General features: G+C 51.2%; 9 protein-coding genes across 9 annotated transcripts; 3 read left to right on the plus strand and 6 right to left on the minus strand.

The window, feature by feature from the left end:
- The first annotated feature begins 905 nt into the window (after positions 1-905).
- N7446_009795 (putative translation elongation factor eEF-3) lies at positions 906-4,523 on the plus strand. The gene is made up of 2 exons (XM_058518540.1): positions 906-4,265; positions 4,331-4,523. The coding sequence occupies exons 1-2, from the start codon at positions 1,145-1,147 to the stop codon at positions 4,414-4,416; spliced, it is 3,207 nt and encodes a 1,068-aa protein (XP_058369328.1). The 5' UTR covers positions 906-1,144; the 3' UTR covers positions 4,417-4,523.
- A 1,426-nt stretch (positions 4,524-5,949) lies between these two features.
- Positions 5,950-8,011, minus strand: N7446_009796 (DEAD/DEAH box helicase; the record flags this gene model as incomplete). The annotated part of the gene is made up of 2 exons (XM_058518541.1): positions 7,700-8,011; positions 5,950-7,650 (listed from the first exon to the last, which is right to left on the minus strand). Exons 1-2 carry the CDS (start codon positions 7,931-7,933, stop codon positions 5,950-5,952), a joined length of 1,935 nt encoding a protein of 644 aa, XP_058369329.1. The 5' UTR covers positions 7,934-8,011.
- Positions 8,012-8,140: 129 nt separating this feature from the next.
- N7446_009797 (uncharacterized protein) lies at positions 8,141-10,048 on the plus strand (the record flags this gene model as incomplete). The annotated part of the gene is made up of 1 exon (XM_058518542.1): positions 8,141-10,048. The coding sequence occupies one exon, from the start codon at positions 8,141-8,143 to the stop codon at positions 10,046-10,048; it is 1,908 nt and encodes a 635-aa protein (XP_058369330.1).
- A 324-nt stretch (positions 10,049-10,372) lies between these two features.
- Positions 10,373-12,527, minus strand: rscE (uncharacterized protein; the record flags this gene model as incomplete). The annotated part of the gene is made up of 3 exons (XM_058518543.1): positions 10,373-11,740; positions 11,790-12,353; positions 12,423-12,527. 3 exons carry the CDS (start codon positions 12,525-12,527, stop codon positions 10,373-10,375), a joined length of 2,037 nt encoding a protein of 678 aa, XP_058369331.1.
- A 703-nt stretch (positions 12,528-13,230) lies between these two features.
- Positions 13,231-13,881, minus strand: N7446_009799 (glutathione S-transferase family protein; the record flags this gene model as incomplete). The annotated part of the gene is made up of 1 exon (XM_058518544.1): positions 13,231-13,881. The coding sequence occupies one exon, from the start codon at positions 13,879-13,881 to the stop codon at positions 13,231-13,233; it is 651 nt and encodes a 216-aa protein (XP_058369332.1).
- Positions 13,882-16,320: 2,439 nt separating this feature from the next.
- N7446_009800 (uncharacterized protein) lies at positions 16,321-16,557 on the plus strand (the record flags this gene model as incomplete). The annotated part of the gene is made up of 1 exon (XM_058518545.1): positions 16,321-16,557. One exon carries the CDS (start codon positions 16,321-16,323, stop codon positions 16,555-16,557), a length of 237 nt encoding a protein of 78 aa, XP_058369333.1.
- Positions 16,558-17,149: 592 nt separating this feature from the next.
- N7446_009801 (putative sister chromatid cohesion factor (Chl12)) lies at positions 17,150-20,410 on the minus strand (the record flags this gene model as incomplete). The annotated part of the gene is made up of 3 exons (XM_058518546.1): positions 17,150-17,555; positions 17,619-20,127; positions 20,182-20,410. The coding sequence occupies 3 exons, from the start codon at positions 20,408-20,410 to the stop codon at positions 17,150-17,152; spliced, it is 3,144 nt and encodes a 1,047-aa protein (XP_058369334.1).
- A 446-nt stretch (positions 20,411-20,856) lies between these two features.
- On the minus strand, positions 20,857-22,038 carry N7446_009802 (electron transfer flavoprotein subunit alpha/FixB family protein; the record flags this gene model as incomplete). The annotated part of the gene is made up of 3 exons (XM_058518547.1): positions 20,857-21,434; positions 21,497-21,665; positions 21,742-22,038. The coding sequence occupies 3 exons, from the start codon at positions 22,036-22,038 to the stop codon at positions 20,857-20,859; spliced, it is 1,044 nt and encodes a 347-aa protein (XP_058369335.1).
- Positions 22,039-22,382: 344 nt separating this feature from the next.
- Positions 22,383-23,632, minus strand: N7446_009803 (uncharacterized protein; the record flags this gene model as incomplete). Its single annotated transcript, XM_058518548.1, has 2 exons — positions 22,383-23,501; positions 23,561-23,632. 2 exons carry the CDS (start codon positions 23,630-23,632, stop codon positions 22,383-22,385), a joined length of 1,191 nt encoding a protein of 396 aa, XP_058369336.1.
- Positions 23,633-23,919: the final 287 nt, after the last annotated feature.

The raw sequence follows: 23,919 nt of genomic DNA on the forward strand, positions 1-23,919 counted from the left end.
TTCGACATGTACAACATGGCTGTGCAGTCATCATGATCTGACTTTCGAATCAGATGTAGTGACAGGCTGCGCAAAGTAGGTGTACGACAGCCGGACTACATAGATATAAATTTTGCCCGCGATAAGCGATAAGACCAAGCGGTGAAGAAATGCGGTCCAAAGTAGCCCGTTTCATATTGGGAACCCTAGTATGGATGTAGCCTACATTTAGGTATTTTTCACTTGGTTAATACCCCTGATTATACACGTGAATCAGGCACTCGGAGATGACCTGCAGATCTTATGTCCTGGCTGACATGTCTACTCAGCTCTCCGGACACTGTCTCCGTATCTAAGGTGATTAAGCCATCCGGAGGAGAAAGTCTGGATTTAGCCGGACAAATCCGGACAATCACAAAACAACGTCTAAAAATATGAACGTCTTCTCGAAAAATCTTAAAGTTCTTCATTGGATTCCTGATATGAGACTGCGCCACCCGATCATGAGTGGCGAACGGTGCGACGCCAGACGCCTCAACTGACAAGGCTATTTGAGTATAAGGGTCTAGACGGGGCTGAGCGTCCATGCTAAGATGGGGCCTTGTAGATGTACAACTACAAAGTCGACCAGTTCAAGACAATGCTATACTTCTTACTTCTATACTTCCATAGACATCGGCCGATAATAGAAAATATAAGCCCAAATATGCCTGACAACAGGTTCAGCCAATGAAAATGGACGGATTCGGGCACAAGCTCGATCTCAGCCAATCGGGGTGCCGTGAACAACAGCACTAGTCCAAATGCGGCGCTAGCGCAGGACAATGAAAAATTTTAATCTTTTTTTTTTCGTAGGGTTTGCCGCCCAGAGCCACACGATAAATATCTTTCCCCCCTTCCCTTCCTCTTCCCCTCCTCCACTGCATCTTTTTTCGAGGGTTGGACCTCCTTTCTTTTATATTTTTCATTTCTCTTCTGTTTAGAACAGGATAGAAATACCCCCCGCTCTAATCTTTGAGCGTCGCGTCTGATCTTTGGACGCTGTTGGGCTTGTTGCTCAAAAAAAAAGATACCCCTCATAGAAAAAAAAGGAAGGATTCTTCTTTCTTTACTCTAATACTCCCTTCCCCGTTTTTCTACGAAAACCGCCAAAATTTCTTCCAAAATGCCTGCCGCAAACGTCGCCTCTTCTCCTGCCACCACTGGCAAGGAGACCGCCAAGTCGGTCGCTGTCCTCGAGGACCTCATCAAGAACCTCAACATCTCCACCAGCGCCGATGAGGCTCTCGCTGCTGCTGGCAACCTTGCCACTCTCTTCTCCGGTCCCATCCCCGAGCAGACCCTTCCCCTGAAGGCTGCCGAGACCTTCAAGAAGCAGCTCGCCAACAAGAAGGATGCTACTGCCCGTGAGCGTGCCTGCGAGGGCATCCGGGCTATTGCCTCCCACAACACAGTCGCTCCCGGTGTTGAGCCCCACCTCATTTCCCTCCTTGGCCCCGTCCTCGCCGCTGTCGGTGACAAGATGGTCCCCGTCAAGCAGGCCGCTCAGAGCGCCGCCATCGCCATCGTCCAGGCCGTCAACCCCAACGCCGTCAAGGCCGTTGTCACTCCTCTCCTCGAGTCTCTGGCTAACGCCCAGAAGTGGCCCGAGAAGATGGCCGCTCTCGACTGCATCAACATCCTCGTCGAGACTGCCCCCGCTCAGCTCGGTTACCAGGTTCCCACTCTCATCCCCGTCATCTCCGAGGCCATGTGGGACACCAAGTCCGAGATCAAGAAGGCCGCCTACTCCACCATGGAGAAGGTTTGCGGTCTCATTGTCAACAAGGATATTGAGCGTTTCATTCCCGAGCTTATCAAGTGTATTGCTAAGCCCGAGAACGTCGCCGAGACCATTCACTTGCTCGGTGCCACCACTTTCGTCACTGACGTGACCAGCCCTACTCTCGCTATCATGGTTCCCCTGCTCGACCGTGGTCTCGTTGAGCGTGAGACCGCTATCAAGCGTAAGACCGCTGTCATCGTCGACAACATGTGTAAGCTTGTCGAGGATCCTCAGCTCGTCGCTCCTTTCCTGCCCAAGATGTTGCCGGGTCTGAACAAGAACTACGAGACCCTTGCCGACCCCGAGGCCCGTGAGAAGACTCGCCAGGCTCTTGACACTCTCGCCCGTGTTGGTGATGTCAAGGACGGCAAGATTCCCGAGGTCTCCCGCGCTGGTGACATCTCCACCATCGCTGCCATCCTCAAGGAGGTCCTCGAGGCTTCCAAGCACAAGGACGTCATCCCCACCTCTGAGGAGATCATCAACTACATTGGTGCCGTCTCCGGTCAGCTCGTTGACGAGAAGGAGTCCGACCACGTCATCTGGACCCAGAACACCCTCCCCTACATCACCGCCATCGTCGGTGAGGAGGACGCCAAGAACGTCGCTGAGGCTCTCCGCAAGAAGGCCTGCCCCGACGCCGAGGCTGCCGATGCCATCCCCTCTGATGAGGAGGAGGGTGAGGATCTTTGCAACTGTACCTTCTCTTTGGCTTACGGTGCCAAGATTCTGCTGAACCAGACTCACCTGCGCCTCAAGCGTGGCCAGCGTTACGGTCTCCTGGGCCCCAACGGTTCCGGTAAGACCACCCTCATGCGCGCTATCAACAACGAGCAGCTCGAGGGTTTCCCCAAGAAGGATGAGGTCAAGACCGTCTACGTCGAGCACGACCTCGACTCTGCCGATACCGAGCAGACCGTCATTGCCTGGACCCAGAAGAAGCTTGCCGAGGTTGGCCAGCACCCTCCCGTTGAGGAGCTCGAGGACAAGCTCGTCAACGAGTTCGGCTTCCAGCCCTCTCAGATCTCCGGTCCCATCACCGCCCTCTCTGGTGGTTGGAAGATGAAGCTCGCTCTGTGCCGTGCCGTCTTCGAGAGCCCCGATATTCTCCTGCTCGATGAGCCCACCAACCACTTGGACGTCAAGAACGTCGCATGGCTCGAGAACTACCTCAAGTCTTCCCCTTGCACTTCCATCATGGTCTCCCACGACTCTCGCTTCCTTGACCACGTCATCCAACACGTTGTCCACTACGAGCGCTTCAAGCTCCGCCGTTACCGCGGTACCCTCTCCGACTTCGTCAAGCAGCACCCCGCTGCCAAGTCCTACTACGAGCTCGGTGCCTCCGACATGGAGTTCAAGTTCCCTGAGCCCGGTTTCCTTGAGGGTGTCAAGACCAAGTCCAAGGCCATTGTCCGTGTCTCCAACATGTCCTTCCAGTACCCCGGTACCCCCAAGCCCCAGATCCACGGAATTACCTTCCAGGTCTCCCTTGGTTCCCGTATTGCTGTCATTGGTGCCAACGGTGCCGGCAAGTCTACTCTCGTTAACGTCCTGACTGGTGAACTTATCCCCACCTCCGGTGATGTCTACCAGCACGAGAACATCCGTATTGCCTACATCAAGCAGCACGCTTTCGCTCACATCGATAACCACCTGAACTCCACTCCCTCCGAGTACATTCAGTGGCGTTTCCAGACCGGTGAGGACCGTGAGACCATGGACCGCGCCAACAAGATCGTCACCGAGGAGGACGAGAAGGCCATGGACAAGATCTACAAGGTCGAGGGTACCATGCGTCGTGTCATTGGCATCCACTCCCGCAGAAAGTTCAAGAACACCTACGAGTACGAGATCTCTTGGTCTCTGGGTGACAACATCGGCATGAAGTCCGAGAAGTGGGTTCCCATGATGTCCAACGACAACACCTGGTTGCCCCGTTCCGAGATCATTGTCTCTCACCCCAAGCAGGTCGCTGAGGTTGACCAGAAGGAGGCCCTCGCCTCCGGTCAGTTCCGTCCCCTTGTCCGCAAGGAGATTGAGCAGCACTGCGCCAACTTCGGTCTCGATGCCGAGCTGGTCTCTCACTCCCGTATGCGCGGTCTCTCCGGTGGCCAGCGTGTCAAGGTCGTCCTCGCCGCTTGCTCGTGGCAGCGTCCCCACGTCATCGTCCTCGACGAGCCTACCAACTACCTCGACCGTGACTCCCTCGGTGCCCTCTCCAAGGCCATCAAGTCCTTCGAGGGTGGTGTTGTCATCATTACTCACTCTCGTGAGTTCACTGAGAACCTCACTGAGGAAGTCTGGGCTGTCAACGACGGTGTCATGACTCCCTCCGGACACAACTGGGTCCAGGGTCAGGGTTCCGGCCCCCGTCTCGACGCCAAGGGTGACGATGACGAGGACAAGTTCGATGCCATGGGTAACAAGATCACTGTCCAGAAGAAGGTCAAGCTTACTGGTAAGTCACATTGCAATATCTCACTTCTCTCAAATTTACATTTGCTAACCTATCCCTCTTTACAGGCTCCGAGCTCCGCAAGAAGAAGAAGGAGCGTGCTGCCCGCCGCAAGCGTGGTGAGGAGGTCTTCTCTGATGAGGATGACATCTAAGCCGTTCGCTTCGGTTCTGTTATTGATGGATGCATATTATGATGTGTTGATGAATTTCATATGCTTACGCTGAGAACAAAATACATTTCCTGTTCAAACATTCGTTATTATATTCCCTGGTAGTGTTCCATGTCGTAGTTACTGTCAACCTTGTAGAGTTGTGGTTGTATCCTACATGCATTTCTTTTGCTTAGCGACAACCAAAACCAGAACTTCCCTTCTCATTCATGCCGTGGCTCTTTCCACTAGGCGGGTCTTGTACCTTGCACCTCAACATGAGATTGAGACATCCTGCCATTTTCTTTATATGTTCGCCTGCCTGTATGCTTGATCACTGTCTATCCATTCCACCCACCATCCCTGCATGCATATGCCTAACCCTGACATGGCACCAGCCACCTATGCTGCCCTCTATATTTCATTGTTATCTTTCGTACCCCCTGCTGGACCTGCATTGCCAACTCTAGACCCGGTGCATTGACTTACTGCGTCAGACATCTCTTTTGACTGCTTGCCTTCTGACTGCTCTACGCACCAGCCGAGAGTTTGATCTGCTTGACAGCAGATCCGTTCACATGTATCGGTTTCCCGATCTATATCGGCATCCCGGTATCTCGAGACATCCGCCGAACTCCCGCTGGAGATCCCGGGAAATTCGGAGTCAAATACCACCGTGATCTGTCGGGTGTTTTGGCATTTGCTGTAGGTATTGCTAAGGCCGTGGAGGTAAATAGGACGGGTTCCGGTTGTGTGCGTAGTCACAACCATCTGGACCTGGATCAATGGGATTAGGTTAGCCTTGTTTCTCGCTCCGCACCCTGATTGTGTTTGCTGTCATGCTTTAAAAGTATAGATGGTTGATTCCTTTGGTTCCTTTCAGGATATTTGTGTGTCCAAGAGCGGGAAGAAAGAGATGTATGATGGGAGATGCTTGCTACTACACGGTTGTCTCTCTGATTGGGCTTTCTCATGGAGTTGTATGTGCACAAATAGCCACTTTGCCTTATACTTTCATTGCATTTGAATTCCTAATCCATCACTAATTGGGCAATTGGACCGGTTAAGGTTTGTATGGTTCAGCAGGCTGTTGAGTCTTATTCTTTGCGGATGTTTACGCAGGTGCTTGGTTGGGGGGAGCAGCCCGCGGGTATCTTTCAGGCTATGGTTAAGAAGCCGTTGAGGGTTATGCATTTGCGTTCTTATGTTAAAGAGTGAGTCCTTTTGTTATTGCGGATGTGAGGGTTTGCAGGCTGACTTTTGAGTAGGGTTGTTGTTTATGGGAGGAAGCCTTTCCCTTGATGAACGCGAGAGCAAGATGGGTTGTTCCATGTTGGGGCGCTCGATCTTTGATGATTCTTCCTTTGATGATTCTTCTTTTTGCGCCTTTAGCTTTTCTTTATTACGAATTTCATACCTTTTTCCCGATCATTGATGACCCTTATGTTGTCATTTGGAATACTGATAGTTGCGACGGAGAGTAAATGCTAACATAACTGGGTATAAGAAGATGAATATTGTACACAGATTGCCTGGTCAACCCTCCACAGGCCCAACCTTCACATCGACCCTTCTCTGCAGCTTATCCATATCATCCACTTGCCGCAGCTTCTTCCGCTTCTCAGTCTCCAAATCCTTGAAGCGTTTCTTGCCCCCATATTTCAGCTTCGTGATCATATCAGCTGCCTGGCCACGAGTCAGATCTTCCTCCTTTACTGTGCGGTCACGAATACGAGCTGCATTCAGCAACTTGATCTGACCAGGTGTTGCCGGGGCCCGTCGCCAAGGCTTCCGAGTGGATATGTAATGCTGATCGAATTTGCTATTGGCATAGGTATCTGCCGACCTCACAATGGTCTCCAAATCAGGCCCGGAAGCAACCTTGCGCGGGCGCGTGTATTGCAGGACTTCCTTTATTGGGTCCTTGAATTTCATGACGTGGTGTGCGGTGAATAAGTCGTCGTCTTTTTCGATTGTCATCCAGCCGGATGCATCAGAAAGCATGTATCTGTCGTCGCCGACTCGGACCCAAGAGTGCGGACTTAGTGACCTGATATGTCGCTCGGATTGCATGTCTCCTAGGAGGTCGTAGATACTATCATATGTTGTGAATTGGAGTTTCAAGTCGTTGTCTGAGCCGTCATATAGCTCAGCAATATCAGGGCCGGGTGCTTCTTCCTTGGGCTTGTCCAGTTTCTCTTGTATATCTTCCGCACTGGAGTTGTCCAGGACTTCATCCGGGTCTAAGCCGAATAGAGTCGGTGTCGATAGGACTCCGGTTGCCAGGGAGGCTACCATGTCTATTATATGGCAATCCTTCTTTCCAGGGAACAGCCGAAGTCCACGCCCAATCATTTGGATGAGCAGGTTCCGAGATCTGGTCGGTCGAGCCAAAAGCACGCAGTCGATGTTTGGGATATCTGTGCCCTCTGTGAAAAGACCACAGTTCAACAAGACTGGAAATTCCTGGTCTTTGAAAGCCCGTAGCTCTTCTGCGCGCTTACGTTTAGGGGTGCTAGCAGTGATATACCTTGCATCAACACCATGGTCACGGAAGGTAGCAGTGAGCTGACGTGCGTGCTCAATATCAACGCAAAAGACCAATGTAGACTTTCGTTCTGCAGCATTCGCCATCCAAGCACGAACTGTGATACTGTTTATGGTTGCGGTATTAACAGCTTCGGAAAGTGAGGCCAGAGCAAAGTCCCCGAAATTATCTTTCTTGACTTTGGACAAATTGGCCCCAGACTTGACAGTCGTAAAGACGGCGTTTGCCAACCAATTCTCGCGGATCATATCCACATAGTCTTTGTGATAGACAATATGATCAATGGCCGCACCCAACTTGAGACCATCAAACCGCGAAAAAGTGGCCGAGACACCCACCAATATTGGTCCATTTGCAGATTGCTCGTTCAATCCAAAGTGTCCCAGAGCGTCGCGGTATGACCTTGCAACAATATGATGTGCCTCATCCACTAATACGAGCTTAAATGCGCTAGGATCGAACTTGTAAACGCGCCCGCGCGATAATGTCTGTACTGACGCGATGATAATGTCCCCTGCGCCTGTCGCAGTATCCTTGCCCATTTCGATTTCCACCAGTTTGTCTGGATATGCGAGACGACAGTGCCTTGCAGCTTGATCAACGAGTTCCCGGCGATGTACAATAATCATGGTTTTGGTGGCTCTCGCATCTCGCGGAGGGATTCGGTTGATGAGCTGTGTGAAGATCACCTGCGGGGAGTCAGTGCTATGCTTGATAGGAGAGGAAGGCTTCCCTTACTGTCTTTCCAGCTCCTGTTGCAAGTGAGATTCCTAGGCGCCGGTGGCCTTCGCCCAAGTACTTCAAAACGGATTGAATGGCCTCTTCTTGGTAGTCGCGAAGCACAATGCCCGTTGGGAGGGAGGGCTTGGTCGAATTAAACCGTACATGATGCGACAAACTCAGCACCAGAGGCCTCCTTGCCAAATATTTCCCCGGAAGTCTCAATCGCGAGACACAGCGTAAGAACTCCATGCAGAGGTTGAAGTTGCTCGTTGCGAAGCTCAAGGATAATCAGAGCAAACAGTGCAAATATCTTATCGATAGTGGATCTCAGCTCTCCAACTTTTTTTGACCTTTCGACAGTCGACAACTTTCGCCTATCTCAATCTGGTTTGGAGGCAGCTGTGATGTTCTGCTTCCAAATATACCGCATGTGCTGCGAATCTGCGAGCCCGAACGATGAGCGACACTTCCTATGAGCCCGACGATGCCGAGTCCGAGTCCGACTTTGAACCGCGCGCATCCAACAGACGCTCTCCGACTCCCAAACAAACTATAAATGAAATAGTACAACACGAAAATAATGAGCCCAGCTCCGACGATGTTACCGACGAGGTTGAACGGGGACTCGGCGAAGTGCTTGGGTCGCGCGCCCCGCTAATACGCGCATCGCTCACCTTACTCGGACCCTACAACAAGCTTCTCACCGAAATAGAGAACGATTATGACTATGCTTCGACCAGGGAGGATGAGGAGGTATACGAAGTCAGTCAGCATGGATCCGTGGTCTGGACATCTACGGAAAAAGAGGTGTTCTTCAATGGCCTCGACCGGAAAGGCAAGGGCGGCATCAAAGAGCTTGCTGCTGCAATTGGTACCAAGTCTGAGTTGGAAGTTATGGAATATATCAGGCTTTTGCATCAAAAAATGGAGGCCCATAATTTGTCCGATCGACATGCCAGAGCAGCCATCATGGGTGAATTTCCCTCGGCTGCGCAGATCAGCCAGGAATCTACTGGGCTTCTTGATGAATATGCGGATGTCATGGTACTCAAGGAGACTCTTACTGAAACTGCAGCTGGAAAGTCGCAGCACGGGGACAACTGGATTATCACTGAATCCCGTGCTCGGGATCTCGTTGAGGACGAGGAGGGCAGCACAGCTCGGGGTGACCTACGCCTAGCAGCCGATTTGCTCGACCTTCCAGATTGGATTCGGATGTCTCGAAATCTGCTCATGAATTACGGTGGCTCACGGATAGAGGATAATTGGTGGAACCTTTCTACATCGCCGACAAATGTCACCGCCCGTCACCAAATGCCGTCCATGACTGCAGGTAGTGTCATTGACTTCTACGCTCTTACTGTCAGCATCACACGTCGTCTGGTCCAGTCATCCCTCTTCTTTGCCATGTCTCGATTGCGCACGATGAGTCGTCGTGGCCGTGATAGAGCCAACGCTGTCCGAACGCAAGATGTGCGCGCTGCCATAGAGGTGCTCAACATGAAGCACAAATCACCCAGCTTCGTGGAAATCGCTCGTCAGAATCAATTGGTTATATCAGACAGCCGACATCGCAGAGGCTGGGTGCCCAAAACTTTCAGCTACGAGGAGGCGGAGAGGATCTTGACAGAAGACAAAGATTATTTCAAGCCCTGGAGGGATGAAAGGGCACTGGAGAATAGCGAGAATGGGGAAGGTGGAGATGGCGCGGATAGGAATAGCGAAGACGAAGACGACAGTGGTGAAGACGACTACGAGGATGATAACATGGAAGACGACGATCAAGAGGATATTAATCCAGATCCCTTGCCCACTCAAGAATCCCAAGAACTCCCTCACCCTTCATCACCAACATCACACCCAGACGAACTAGCCATGGACCCAGAAGAAGAGCATGCAGAGATGGTAGACGCGAGTCACGATCGTCGCGAAGAGGCTCATATTCTGAGGCTCATCGAGCAACCCATTCCATCCCATCTCGTCGAACCTATCAAAGCAGAAGACGCCGAGGATGAAGCATCCAAGCAGCTTCCAGAACGCCGGGCCAGAGAAGAGATCGTCGACTGGCGGGCCCGGACTCTCTATCGCAGTGATTGGGAGGAATATGGATATGACTTCCCCGACCTGGAGGCGGAAGTGGAAATGCATCCGCGGAAAAGGGCCAGGTTCAATGAACCCTCGTCTCCCTCCCAAGGGTCAATCATTATCGACGAGAGTTCTTCGGCTGCTGATGATGATGATGATGGGGAGGAGTCTGCAGGTGAGCAGACCGGGCCAGCTGGTGGAGAGAGCTGGCTTGACTACTATCGTACACAGTATGGGCAACCTCTTGATCAGAAGTTTGATCAGAAACCGGCAGAATGACATGTACTATACCTCAACGACTATACCCTCTAGCGCTACTCTCATCAAGGAATTCCATCAAAGACATATGATTAGAGAAAAGTAAACACATTGATGTTAAAAAAAGAAAAGATATTCCCAACCCCTAGTTCTACCCCTTTGAGAACAATCCACTTTCTGGAGAGAGGGTGAATCAAGAAAAAGAACTCCAACAGGTAACAGAACAAAATCAAAGTGCGCCTTTTCCTAGCCAGAAAGTTCAGAATATTCATAACTCAACGAGACGAAAAAGCAGCTCCCTCTGTATAGATCCATGGGATGATATCGTACATTTATTGGGCAAAGCTACAGATCAAGCGTCTTGTAGTCGGCACCAGCCTGAGCGCTCAGAGGCTGGGCTCCAACTCGCATGTCTCCACCCACAGGTTGGAAGCTGTAGTGATGCCCGAGGCCAGTGGTAGCGGCATCGGCCAACATGGAGTTAGTGTGTTCATTGGGGCCCTGCAGGCTGACGGTCTGGAGAGCATCCTGGGCCTCCTTGACGCGCTTTTTGAAAGTCATCCGGTCCAGGAAGAGCTGCTGGCGAGCTTGTTCAAGCTCCCGGCGCTCAGCTTCGATGATCTCTTCCATCTCGTTGAACTGCTGGAGCTTCACCTCAAACTTCTGCAGGGTCACGTTGACGGCAGCAGAGACTAGACGAGTCATCTCGCGCTCCTCATGGGAGGCAAGAGCTCCGGCGCGGGCGGCAGACGCGGCCAGAGCGATGGTGCCGAGTGACTCCTTGGGCTTCTCAGAAACTTGCTGCTCAGCCTCAGGATCCACGTCCATGGAGTCCTCTGCCTTGACTGAACCCTTTCCTTTGTCGGATCCCTTCTCCAGTTGGGCACGCAGCTCCTTGCGAATTTCGTCGACGGAACGGCCAGCCGCGGCGGCAGCCACTGAGGGCTCTGCCATCTGGGCCAGGAAGGCCACCACAGAAAGCACCGGGTTCTCGGACTGGCTGATGGGGTCACGTCCGCTTCCAGAGCGCAGATCGGGAGTGTCTTCAATGTATTTGTCCTCAATCTCCAATTGCAAGAACTTCATGACACACTCTTCCCGAGTCCGGGTACCAACATGGCTCGCAATTTGTTCCCAGTTCTCGTCAAAATTCTCCAGGCCCTCCAGCAACAAGACCAGTTCCGAGTCTGACCATGGGGTGTCCTTGTCAGGGACGTGAGAGTGGGACTTGTCCTCAAGCTTGACGAAGTCCGAAGCGTTATGGCTGGAAGGCATTCTTCCTTGCAGGAAGCAGTTGGGACACAAGTCATACTTGGTATCTGGCACACTGGCATTGGCTGACGTCGCAGTCGACTTAGCGTAGTGGAACCGAAGTTTCGTGCAATCAATACCGCAAGAGAAGCAGTGTGATCTCTTCTTGGGTTCCTGGGCAACATCCACACCGTTGGATTCGCCATTTGTCTGCTTCTCCTTGTCGCTAGTGTCTTTGATCTTTTCATCGTAGATGCCGCGGCGGAGTTCGAGGTTGAGATCGTCCTTGAGTGCAGGGGTAGAGGAGGCAGCACGCTGGGTGGCGGGGAGGGCTTTTCCAGATGTCACGCTGTGGTTAGGTCCAGGTTGGAATGGCTGCAAGCCGCGGGGGGTATCGGCAACGACTCGGAAGTGGCCGGTGAAAGGTGGGCCAATGTTTGAAGGCCGTGTCTGAGGGTCAACCTGCGGAAGTTAGCACGGGGGCTTCGAAGAAGAGCGCAAGGTTGCTCACCTGGTAGTTGATCAAACCCCACTGCTCAAGGAATGAGTGAACACGCATAATAGCGCACACATCACCCGCGAGGTTACGACGGCAGGCAGTAACGGTCAAATACTCGATGGGGTTGAGTCGGTAGGTGTTGATCATGAAGTCACGGTAATCTTTATAGGTAGCAGGCGTCTTGCTGCGGTTGCGACCGTTGAAGAACTCGGCAAGAGCTTTCTTTTCAATGTGATTAATAGTGTTCATGTCGAACCATGTGGCGTAGCTGGGAAGGATAATGGCGTGTGTTTGAGTGACGAGCTGTTCGCGCGCGGCGGCTTCCAGAGACGATTTGGTGGGTGCAGGTTGCTCTTCTCCCACGGCATCTTCAAGCCCCTCGGTTCCTTCAACTGGCGGGTGCGATTCGCCCACTGCATCCTCCAATCCTTCGGTGTCAAGCTTGGCATCGGTCTCGGTGCCACCCATCTCGGCGTCTTGGGGTTCAGATCCGCCGTTCTGGGGTTTCGGGGATGCGGGGGCGTCTAGCGGGTCGTCAGATCCAGCGGTGTCTTCAACCTTCTTCACAGGCGAATCCTGGTGCGATTGCGCTTTATTCAATTGTATGAGCATGCGATGTAACGTTGGGGCATTTAAGGGACATACCTGAAGCATGGCTGGGGGGCGGTTGGCATCCGCTGCGGCATCCATGCCAGTCATGGACTGAGCATTATCTGGCGCCCCGGTTGGGTTGTTGTAAGTGTCGTCCATGATTGATCAAAAGCAGGTTGTCGCGGTCGGCCGGTCAACTCCTTGCCCGTCTGTCAATCTGTCCTTGCAAAGCGCAACTGGGTTGCGAGTTCCAAGAGTAAAGGGCCAACAATGGCTTGAAATGGGGCCTGTGTAAGATGGAAAACGATGCCGAAAGTGATGATTGGGTATGGGGACAGCTGGGGGAAGTTGATGTCGCGACACGCAAAACTCGCGGTGAGCGCCAAGAGCTGTATCGCCACTAGCCTCTTTTGGTCTAGTGTATAGTGTTTGGTCACGTGGACATTTTGTTCAGAAGTATATGTTTCAGAGGACCAATGCGGATACCTAGTGGGTTGAAGAATATCCAAGTGGTTGTGTTGAGATAGAGATCTAAAACACGTTCATACAAGGCCATCACTCCACGAGCTTGGTCTCAGTGCCATGCCCAAAGCGATGTTTAAATAGCCTGGGGTCAGACTGATATATCTTGGTCAGGATTATTTCTTCTACTCGCAAATAAAGTCAAGACATATTAAGCGTCACGACTATGTTCAAATTGCACGAGTCAGTGGAAGTCACTATTCAACGATTACCAGTGTATATATCGCTAGTTAACACGTGACATCTTAAGGGGTTTTCATCGAGACATTTAGATATTTCAACTGTATATTGTTGCCCTAAGATCGGAAATTCTAATGATAATAGCAGCAAAGCTATTCGTCTAGTGCTTCGCCATAGTCTCAGCCCGGTCCTGAATAGCCTTGGCAATAGCAGGACGCTCCTGCACGCGCTTCAACCAAGCAGCGGTATTGGGGAACTCCTCCTCGATATTAATTTCAAACATGGCAGTAATAGCATACCACGGCACAAAGGCAGCATCAACAAAGCTGTACTTATCTCCAACGAGATATTCCTTGCCCTGGAGCGCGCGGTCAAGCACACCGGTAACACGGCGGATTTCCTTGACATAGCGGTCGACTGCACTCTGAATCTTCTCCGGGTGGTACCGAGTGAACCAAACGGCCTGGCCGAAGTATGGGCCTTGACCGGAGACCTGGAAGTGCAACCATTGCTTGGCCTGGAAGTACTCTTTTGAGCCAGGGGCAAAGCTGATGGTGTTTTGCTTGTCGTAGGTCTCAACTAGGTATTCGACGATGGCGCCGGATTCCCAGAGGGTGGAGTCGGTGTTGGGGTCTTCAATTGCAGGGACTCGGCCGTTGGGGTTGATTGATTCGAATGGTTCTTTCTTCATGTCTGGGAAATCGACGAGCTTATGGGTGTAGGGGATGTTCAACTCCTCGAGGATCATGATCACCTTCCAGGGATTGGGACCCCCGGCGTGGCCGTAGACAGTGATGGGCTTGAGAGACATTGTGATTATGCAGGTTTATGCGGGTTAGAATGAGCTACTAAGGAGGAATTGGACGCTCTTTAAATCATTCCAAGGCCTCCAGGACTGCCCCCCACCATAATCTAATCGCGCTCGGTCATAGATGACAAATGGCTGACCACTCCGGGGACCTCGGAGACTTCAGGTGCGGAATTGTACCGTGAATGGAACACCGCAATGCTTGGTAATCTAATATTCTTCAAGGGCTTCCTTGCATATTCCAGCGATTTTGAACGGCAAAAATATGTTTAGAGATCGGTAACTTGAATAATCAGTGTCAAGAATGTCCGGGACGGGCCTCCGGAGTTGATGATGTCAAAGCTCTTTAAGATCGACAACATTGGAGACGGTTGATCGTAGTGGCGTGTACAATGACCAGTGTTATTTATGTCAGAGCCAAGTCTGGTCAATTGGACTGGGACAGGACTTAAAGTGTTTCAGCATTGGCTTTGGTAAGCTTTGGTAACGTTGCTGGACCATTTAAACTCTTTGAGCTGCAAGACTGGCGGTCTGAAGATCGCAAGGGTGAATGACTCTTCATTTTGCAAGTATATGTGACGCATCGCCCGGCTATTACTGTCCTCTCATCGTCCTTGCCAAAAAAAAAAAAAAAAAAAAAGGCCCAAAAACGCGACCGCTGCACCATGTTCGTGAAAGTGGGCATGTGGTGGATAAGACCAACTCCCAGGACCACATAGCGCTAGATAGAGTAGAAGATTGCGCAGTGGTGGATTTATTGTAGATCAATGAATAGCATTCAGCTCCACGGGACTCACTTGAAGAGGATAGAAATGGCGACAATCAACAGATGCAGTGAGAAAAAGGTTGTGCTAACTAACGCCCTGGTCGACCGGACTAAAATCCTGCAGGGTACTCCGATGGGCATCTGGGCACATGTATAGCTTGTAGCGTCCTAAAAGCTACGTGTAGGCTGGCCTGATACATTGCGTGTATGTATGTAATTAGCAGCCTAAATGCGTGTACAAGTCATGATTGATTGGATATAATTAGATCACATCCTTCGGACTGAATGTCGGACTAAAAAAGCCATATGTCGGAATAGATGTCGGAGTAAGATCGGACTACTGGCCAGAACCTGTACAGTTATATCTCCACACTCTTACCACTTCATTCCAGGATTGTACCCTTTCCTTGAAACTCTCCAATAGAAATATACTTCGGATCATCCGACTCGGATCAGTTGAGCCTTGATGTGAATGCCTGGAGGCTATTCCGAAAATAACCCCGCGGTTTGAGTCATTTCAAGCCACTCTTCGTAAATGACCGCCTAGAATCTAAGCTTAGACGATTGGAAATCAAAAGTCATATGTCATAACACGTACTGCGTCGGGTTCTTATGATCGTCTTTAGAAACACCTAGCCCTCGCATTCCAAGGTTCTTACCAATAACTAATGCAAGCCGTTTTTACTCCCGAGTTAAAGGTCACCATCACACAACAATTTCGAGACTCCAATGATCCAACGAGGGTCCTACTTCTAACAGAAAAACCGAGAGGATCGGTCGTGAGTCCAGATCCCCAACACACGATCCTCGGAGATCAAAGTACTCTGTACAGACTTTCGGACCGATGTGATTATGTCTAGGTGGTTATAGCACATTAGCGTCAGGCTTAGGTCGAAAATGTGGCTCAGAGAAGAACTAGACCCACACAAATGCTAATCTACCGCGCCCTTTCGCATTATACTTCTCAACTCGGAACGATTAACGAGTCATAAATGGCCATACACGAAGCCTTGTTCGAGAATTGCCCAATTGGGACGCCGTTCTGGTCGGGGTCGTCATTTAGGCAAGACGATAGACACGGGCTATTGGTCCCAACATGGTCAATATCGGAGGAATTCTAAGCAACTTGATTTATCAGAGGCTCTTGGCCTGTCATGTACGCCCTTCGAAGGCCTCTTTCTTGCAGCTTATTCGACAAACTCTGAACTCCGAACTTTACTCCGACCCTCCGCCCCACATACATGAGGCTGTGACGTCGATTCTAGAGCTGTTACATGCCATGTAGCGTCTTTTCGACTGTAGTCACGCCCGTGGGTCTGAGTCCAATGTATCAGCCTTTTTTTTTTTTTTTCCTCTTAGCGTCATAGCATGTCCGAGTCACGGAGTAAATGATGTTAGGAATGATCAGCAGGATCTCCATATAAAGCCCTAGATCATCCCCGTAGAAAAAAGGATCATATTCCAGTACACTTCAAGATCATCAGCTAGATCCAACAGAGCTACTTCTCGTTTCGGCCAGTTTCCCCCTCTAGCCAACCTTCTATACTATACCTCGTTTACATCAACCCATCAACCTCTCTCATCAACCATCACACTACCATCCCAACCGTCGCAACCCAACACCATCCAATTACTCTAAAATACGACGCCGCGCCGCCGCGTTACCTCCAATCAAAATGCCTTTCACTTCCTCCTCCAAGTCATCTACAAAGACCATGTCTAGCGCCGCATCTACAACCTCCACAATCTCAACAGCATCGACCCTCAAGGGAGCCGATGCCGCGTCAAAGAAGAAGTGGTCCTCCCTGCTACCCTCAAAAACCACAACCGAATACAAGCCCAAGCCCGACCCCTATCAGGCCCAGAAGGCTATTCACCATGAGGCTGTTGCAACCTATCTGGCCCTGCGTTAAGCTTGGGCCTGATGCATGTGGGATTGGCTGCATCCTTCAAATCCTGATCCATTCATGGAAATGATTTGAGGGAGGGATTCCTTTTGCATTTTTTCAAGTCTTTGATTTTGAGATTCATTTTTTTTTGTTTTGGATTTATACCTAGCGCGTCTGTTGTCTTGGTGGACGCGTTTTCGCCTTGCGACCTCGACGATGAAATGATGTATTAGATACGATACCACTTACGCGCTTAATATTTGCATTTCTGTGGCTTTCTCTGGGTGTTCTTCTTTATGATGACTTTCTATACAGTTTGTCCAGTTTCTTTGTTTTATTTGTCTACTTTCCAGTTTTCTTGTGATCATCTCTGTGAACTTCAACGGTCGAATCAAAAGGATATCTAGGTTCGTCATTTAATTCAACTTCATTGTTCTTCTTATATTGAATAAAAGGTCTTCATCTCAACTTCTTATCCGAGTAGAGCCATGCATTGCCTCATATAAAACTGCAGTAATCATAAAACAGATGCATCTGTATCAAATGCCAAACCCCAATCCCAAAACACCATGACAAACGCTGAAAACCATATGCTTCATACAAAACTCAACTTATATTACAACCCATCCAACAACTCCCCCATCGATATCTGTTTGCGGACAGCATTCGAGAATCCTTCGTGGAAGGTAACCCAGACCTTCCGACCAGCCTTCGAAGACTCATCCGCCCAGCTATCGGCACCCTCAGAGTCCGTAGCCAGAGACACGGGCGCCTCAACAACTCGACCGAAGAAATCACGCTTAACAGCTGCATCTCTGATTGCTTTGGCTGCGGCGCTATCATCCGATTTCCTGGGTCCCTTCACGTCTAGTTTGGATGCGTCGGGTTGCTTGCGTGTCGTTGCTTTGCGGTATTCCTGGTCCAGGACTTGGCGTAGGGCATATCGGACCGGCGCTGTGCCACCTGATGATTCAATTGTACTGCCTTTAGTCTTTGAGAAATATACAAGGGAGTCGATGGGTCTGTGACGTAAGTTAGCATCGTCTGTTGGAGTATTATTGGATAGTTCCCGGGGTTTCACTCACGGTTCCATCCTGTACGCCCATCCACCATGGTTTCCGTCTTGTTCAACTCGGACTTTTTCAAATGTCACTCCCATTCCGCTCATGACACCCACCGCAGATTGGACGAGTGCCCGTTCTGACTCTTTTCGAACGCTAGCGGAACTCCTCTGGTCCCCGTTTCCGCGGATGATAACTGGCTTCACGTCTGGTGAGAGCATCCGGGTCAAGTGAGGTACTAAATCTGTAATGACGCTTTCAGATGATCGGAATATGCGGGCCAGTGGTGCTGAGAAGGAGTTATGGAACGCTGTCAAGGTGGCACGGTTCGCCTTCTGTGCTTCAAAGGCAGCGAAATCGGCTCTAGGTCCTGAGAAAGGATGTGCCTCTTCAACTTCCTCTTCGTCATCATTCTTTTCAATCTCAGTTCTGCCTGCAGCCGTGGCAAATAGATGATGGAAAGCAACGACCGATTGGCTGAGATATGGAATCAATTCCCATTCTTGAGACGAGTAGACCTTTGAAGACATCGTGTCGTGGAAATGAAGCCAGTCGTGGGCTGTGTTGGGCTTGGAGAAGTAATTGTCATCCTGGTATTGCTGGATAGGATACGAGGTAAAACAATCCGCGACACAGCGGTCTTGGTCACCGCTGGAATCTACCATCTCCCGTAGTCGGTTGATGGCGTGTCGCTTGCGCAGATCTGCGACGCCGACGGGGACACGGCTGTTAGGGCCGTCGAAACGATCTTGGAAACTCATGCCGACAGGTGCATCTGAGAATCCGGCACCCTCTGTAAAGACACGGTTCACGATCTCACGAACACCGCCCCGACTTAGCTCTTTGAAGAAAGAGCTTCCTTCAGCTGATGCATTGAGGACTCGCTGCTCAAGCCAATTTCGGCTGAGTCTGAGTGATGAGGGCAAAGATTCGTTTCGGAGTTTACGTGCCACAAATTCTGCGGCAACGAGGACACTACGGATATCTCCCTCGGAAGATCCGGTAGTCCTGCCGCTGCGCTGTTTTCTGCTGGCCAGACCCCAGGCTGCTTCGCAAAGCCTGCGGGCACCATCACTATCGCAAGCGATTCCTTCATGGACGAAAATCGTCTTAATTCGCTGAACAACGTTCTCCAGGGGCGCTTGGCGAACACTAATCATCTCCGCGATGGATGATGCCCGTAGAGGCCGAAGACTGCTGTGATAAAGATCATTGCAAACCAAGATCAACGGCCGCATAAATCTAAAGTTATCACCTTTGCGTTTCTTACCGCCGTTGTTTTCTGCAGACCATTTCGAGTTTCGTTGGTCAAGCAAGACGAGGTCAATTAGGGCCTTCATAAAGCCACCCTCTCCGCCGGTTCCAGAGCCACCAACGACACCATCGACTTCATCAACAACAACACAGACGGGCTTGCCGGCGCGGCGGACCTTCTTCTCGCCGACCTCAACATTCATACCCTTGACATTCTCTGTTCCCAGCGCATCGCGAATGCGGCCTTTGACTACATCCCTGCTGCGGTCGTCACTGGCGTTGATTTCAAGGACTTCGTAACCAGCCTGCCTGGCACATACATGCGCCAGTGTGGTCTTCCCGAGACCGGGAGGACCACTCAACAGAAGAACTTTTCGATGCGCAAATTCATCTTCATCCTTCTGGGCAGCCCTTTTCGCTTTAGATTTTGCCAGGCCTGGGAACACGATTGGCTCCCACCCCTTCAACCAGCGAAGCACTCCTCGATGGGTACGCTCATCTCCAATGAGATCCGTAAACTTGCGAGCCCGGTATTTCTCGGTCCACATTGCAGAGTCAATCTTTTTTTGTTTGGAAGTCACGTTGTTCGTTTCAATGCTCTCCTGGACTTGAGGTTTGGGTGCTGTCTTCCCTGCCTCCGTCTCCTTGGCCGCATCATCTAGCAATTGGTGTATGTCGATGCCGTAATAACTCTTCTTGGCCTTTCCAGGTTCTGTCTCAGACCGACTAGCAATCATTTGTTCGTAAGAGACAGGAGCCAGGGCCTTTTTGGTAGAAATACTGTGTGTCTTGCCGGCACATGTCTTGATCTGGAACCTTTTGGGGGCTGTCGGCGCAGGTCGTGGTGTTAATAAGGGGAGTTGGTGAGAAGCCTTTGGCGTGGAGTCGATATTCTTATTTGCTACCGTGGGCTTCTGCACTGGCGGTATGCCAGGCAAGGTCGATGCGGGTTCCTGGAAAAAATGGTCCGGCAAGTCGTGTTGACTGTTCATGTGCTCATCGCGTAATGCGGCAACGTCGTCATCGTCATCATCGTCGTCATCGACGAAACCTCCAACCATGCGCTGTCGCTTTGGCTCTGCCGATTTCGGGCCTTCATCCACTTCTACGGCCTTTCTCTTCTGCGCATCGTTGGCGGCGTTGTCAGATGCGAGCGCGCCGGGTGATGAAATGAACGGCATCTTTGAAACGGGTGGTGAGGAAGGGATAAATGATAAATTCCGAATGGAAGTACGGCCAATTTCTCTGGGTGTTGTAGCGGTATTCTTCGTGGGCGTATCTGCTCGATTCCGGTCAGTATACAACTTGGGAAATTGATGTTGAAGTAACGAACCGGGTCTTATATCGTCCTCGCTGCGAAACACATCCGATAAATCCCAAGCCCGGTGCTGAATCACAACTCGATTTCGTGTTTGTTCGAGGTGGTGCTGGTGAATTGCCTCAAGGTCGTCGGAGAATGATTCAGATGGAGGGTTGGCGGTGTCAGCGTTGCCAGGACCTTCGGAGTGGAGGTGAAGGGCGGGATCGAATGAGGACAAAAATGATGGCGACGAGGGAAGCATTCAAGCATTCGGACTTGTCATGTCCGTGAATTGAAGGTCCGATGTAATTCCCCTCTGATAAAGACGCGACGCGTGCTAGAGAGACGCGCTAGTCCCGATTTGGAAGCATAGTACTTCACATTTGCGGTCTCTGAGCTATGTACTTGTCTTGAGAATAAGACTTAGAACATGTAGAACAGATATGGATTGAGCCATAATCCTATGCATCGGGCTATAAGTATGTAACCATATCTACCCTATACAAAATAAGATTACTCGGCGACATCGGCAATATCAAAAGACACCCAAAAAAAAATTTTTTGAAGAAAATGTTAGATTTAGAAAGCCAAAGATAGCTCTAACCCTCTAGTCAATGGTATACTGTACGGTTGATTTAACAGACAAAAAAAAGCACCAGCCTGCTCGATAGGTCATGATACAAAAAGAAACAAACAATCGCAGCCAGCTTATGCGCTCTTCACCTTCTCAGTCAACTCAGGAACCTTCTCAAAGAGATCACCAACAAGGCCAACATCAGCTACCTGGAAGATAGGAGCCTCAGGATCCTTGTTAATAGCAGCAATGACCTTGCTATCCTTCATACCAGCCAAGTGCTGAATAGCACCAGAGATACCAGCACAGAGGTAAAGCTGAGGCGCAACATTCTTACCAGTCTGACCAACCTGCAGACTGTTATCGGCAAAACCACTGTCAACAGCAGCACGCGAAGCACCAATAGCAGCGCCAAGCGAGTCCGCCAGCGGAAGCATGATGCGGTCGAACTCCTCCTTGGACTTCAATCCACGGCCTCCCGACACGACACGGGTGGCAGTGGCGAGGTCGGGACGCTCAGACTTGGCCAGTTCCTCAGACACCCACTCGGTCGAGGCGGGGGCGTTGGGGTCCGCTCCGTCGGCAATCTCGGCGGAACCGCCCTCGGTCTCGACGCCTTGGAAGGCGGTGCCTCGCACCGTGATCACCTTGATATTGTCAGTAGACTGGACGGTCAGGATAGCATTGCCGGCGTAGATGGGGCGGACGAAGGCTGTGTCGGCGTTAGTGGCTGGCGGTATCACATGTCAGGATTCTTCGTCGGGGTACACGTACTGTCCTCGCTCTCGATGCCGGTGATATCTGAGATCTGCTGCACATCCAGGAGAGCGGCCACGCGGGGTAGCAGGCTCTTGCCGAAGGCGGAGTGGCCGGCGACAATGTGGGTGAATTCGCCCTTCTTGATATTCTCAACGAGGAGAGGCGCATAGTTTTCGGGGAGGCCCTGCAGGTCGCAAAAGTCGAACATTAGCTGTTGCTTCTTGAAATACAACAGTCGCTGTATATAGAATGGGTTGTACCTTCTCGTAGGCGTCGTTCTCAACAGCCAGGACCTTCTCAATGCCCTTGATCTTAGCAGCCTCGGCAGCGGAGGTAGCTTTGACACCAGAACCAGCGAGGAAGGCCGTTACTGAGCCACCGAGTTTCTGTGCAGCCGCGATTGCGGACAAGGACGAGGACTGCAGCTTGCCATCACGCTGCTCGAGGACTGCGAGGGTCGAGAGAAGGCGGGCGAGCGCCGACTGGCTCAGTGTGCGGGTGGGATAAAGCTGGGTGCGGGCAGCCCGCAGGACAGAGTGCCTGGCGATTGGAATCATGTTGAAAACTTGGTGAAGAAATCGTCGTTGTTCTTTCAATGTGGAAAGGTCAAGATTGAAGCTCGGCGATTCACGGTGATGTGATGGTGGCTATCGTCGGGATGCCAAGACCGCCTCCCGAGGTCGGACTCGGTTAACGCGGTGATCATATAGGCTGATCAAGAACGATAATGGGAGGAATTGATCTACTTGATTATGTCTCGTTGAAGTTGGAGAGTTTAATTTTGGCTGAATCATTTGATCTCAATTGCTAGCGTAATATATGACTGTAGAAACAATAGACACACGTGATATTTTGTACGCCAGAAATACCTTTACATGCAGAAACATTAGAGCTAAAACCATTATGAAGTCGACTTTCTCTTCTTCTTGCCCGCAATCTTCGGGGCGGCGGCCTTGCTTGTGTCGCCATCCTCGAGAGCCTGAGCCTTGAGCTTCTGGAGCTTCTCCTTCCGGGCGGCCACTGATGCGGCCTCCTCTTCATCATCTGCGGACTTGGTTTTCTTGGTCTTGTTCTCCTCAAGCAGCTTTCCGTCGCCAGTAGACTTGCGCTTCTTGGAGTCCTTGATAGCTTCGGTCTCAGGGGCGGCCTCCAACACGTTGGAGTCCTCGACCCACAATTCACTAGCGAGCCAGATGGGCAGGGCCATGGTGTTGGCTCCCTTGATGTGCAGAGCCTTGATGTTCCTCCAGCCCTTAACGACGAACTTCTCAGTCAGACCGTTAACAACAGCCGCGATGTTGTCGGACAGCTGCTCGGGGGTGAACTTGGATGAACCGACGCGGACGGAAGCGGTGGTGGAAGCAGCAAGCTGGACGGGAGCGCAGTTCAGGGCGCGCTCGATCTCCTTGGCGACAATCAGGGGAGCAGCGAAGGAGGCTTTCTTCTCCTCCTCCTTGGAGTTGTTGTTCTTCTTGGGATCCTTCTTGACCCGCTTGCCATCGACCTTCTCGATCTCGGCGATACGGATGGGAATAGGACGCTTGCTGGACTTGTAGAAGATCTTGCCAAGGGTCTGAACAAGGCGCATGGCGATGCGGTCATCAGCCAGGAAGACATCGTGCTCGGAGAACAATTGGCGACGGCTCTCGAAGCTCTGGTAGCGGGCCTTAAGTTTTGAGAAGCCAATGACCTTTTCGATGCGGCCGGAAAGGGTCTGGGGGAAAGAGGAGTCGGCGATGATGTCCTTAACACCGCGCTGGGGGTCGGCAGTGATCACACAGATGCTGAGCGAGGGAGATGTGTTGAGAGAGTGAGGAAGAGCGATTTTGCCGGGCTTCAGGCGGTTCTTGTCCACCACGTGCTGCTTGGTGGTGAGGACGAGCCAGATGGCCTCGTTCTTGATGGCGCTATCCTCGTCATCGGAGTCATCACCAATCAAAGTCTTCTTGGTCGCAGACTTCTCCTTCTCGTCCTGGGAGGACTTGATGTGCTTCAACAGCGCCGACGAAGCTTTGAGGGCCTAATTCGAGTCCGATAAGTACTTCGCGCAATTGCATCTCGGGGGTCATCGGTACTAACCTGGGGCTTGTCGAGCTGGTAAGGTGAGCCAGAGGCTACCTTGGAGGTAAGTTGAGTAGTAGAGGAGCCCATTTTAGCAAGTTGTAGACTCGTTGAACTTCTCCAATTTTTTTGCGATGATATCGGGACTCAAAAAAAAAATCGGAAGGCGGTGGCAGTTTGTCCGGCTTGGCAGTCCAGACCACAGTGAGTGCCTTGTCGCCTGAGGCGTCAACGGGTATAGCCATCAAGCCTGAAATCTTCATAGTGTGCGAGTCTTGCATTTCTTCAATGCCCTAGGTCAGGCTGTGGAAGTCTTCAGAGATGATCTATTGACCAATGAAATTGGCAATGGTGAGGCTTCTTGGATTTCTTGGCCC

This window comes from Penicillium canescens (genome assembly GCF_028828765.1).
Source record: "Penicillium canescens strain IBT 15451 chromosome Unknown utg000006l_segment0_segment0, whole genome shotgun sequence".
NCBI classification, from domain to species: Eukaryota; Fungi; Ascomycota; class Eurotiomycetes; order Eurotiales; family Aspergillaceae; genus Penicillium; species Penicillium canescens.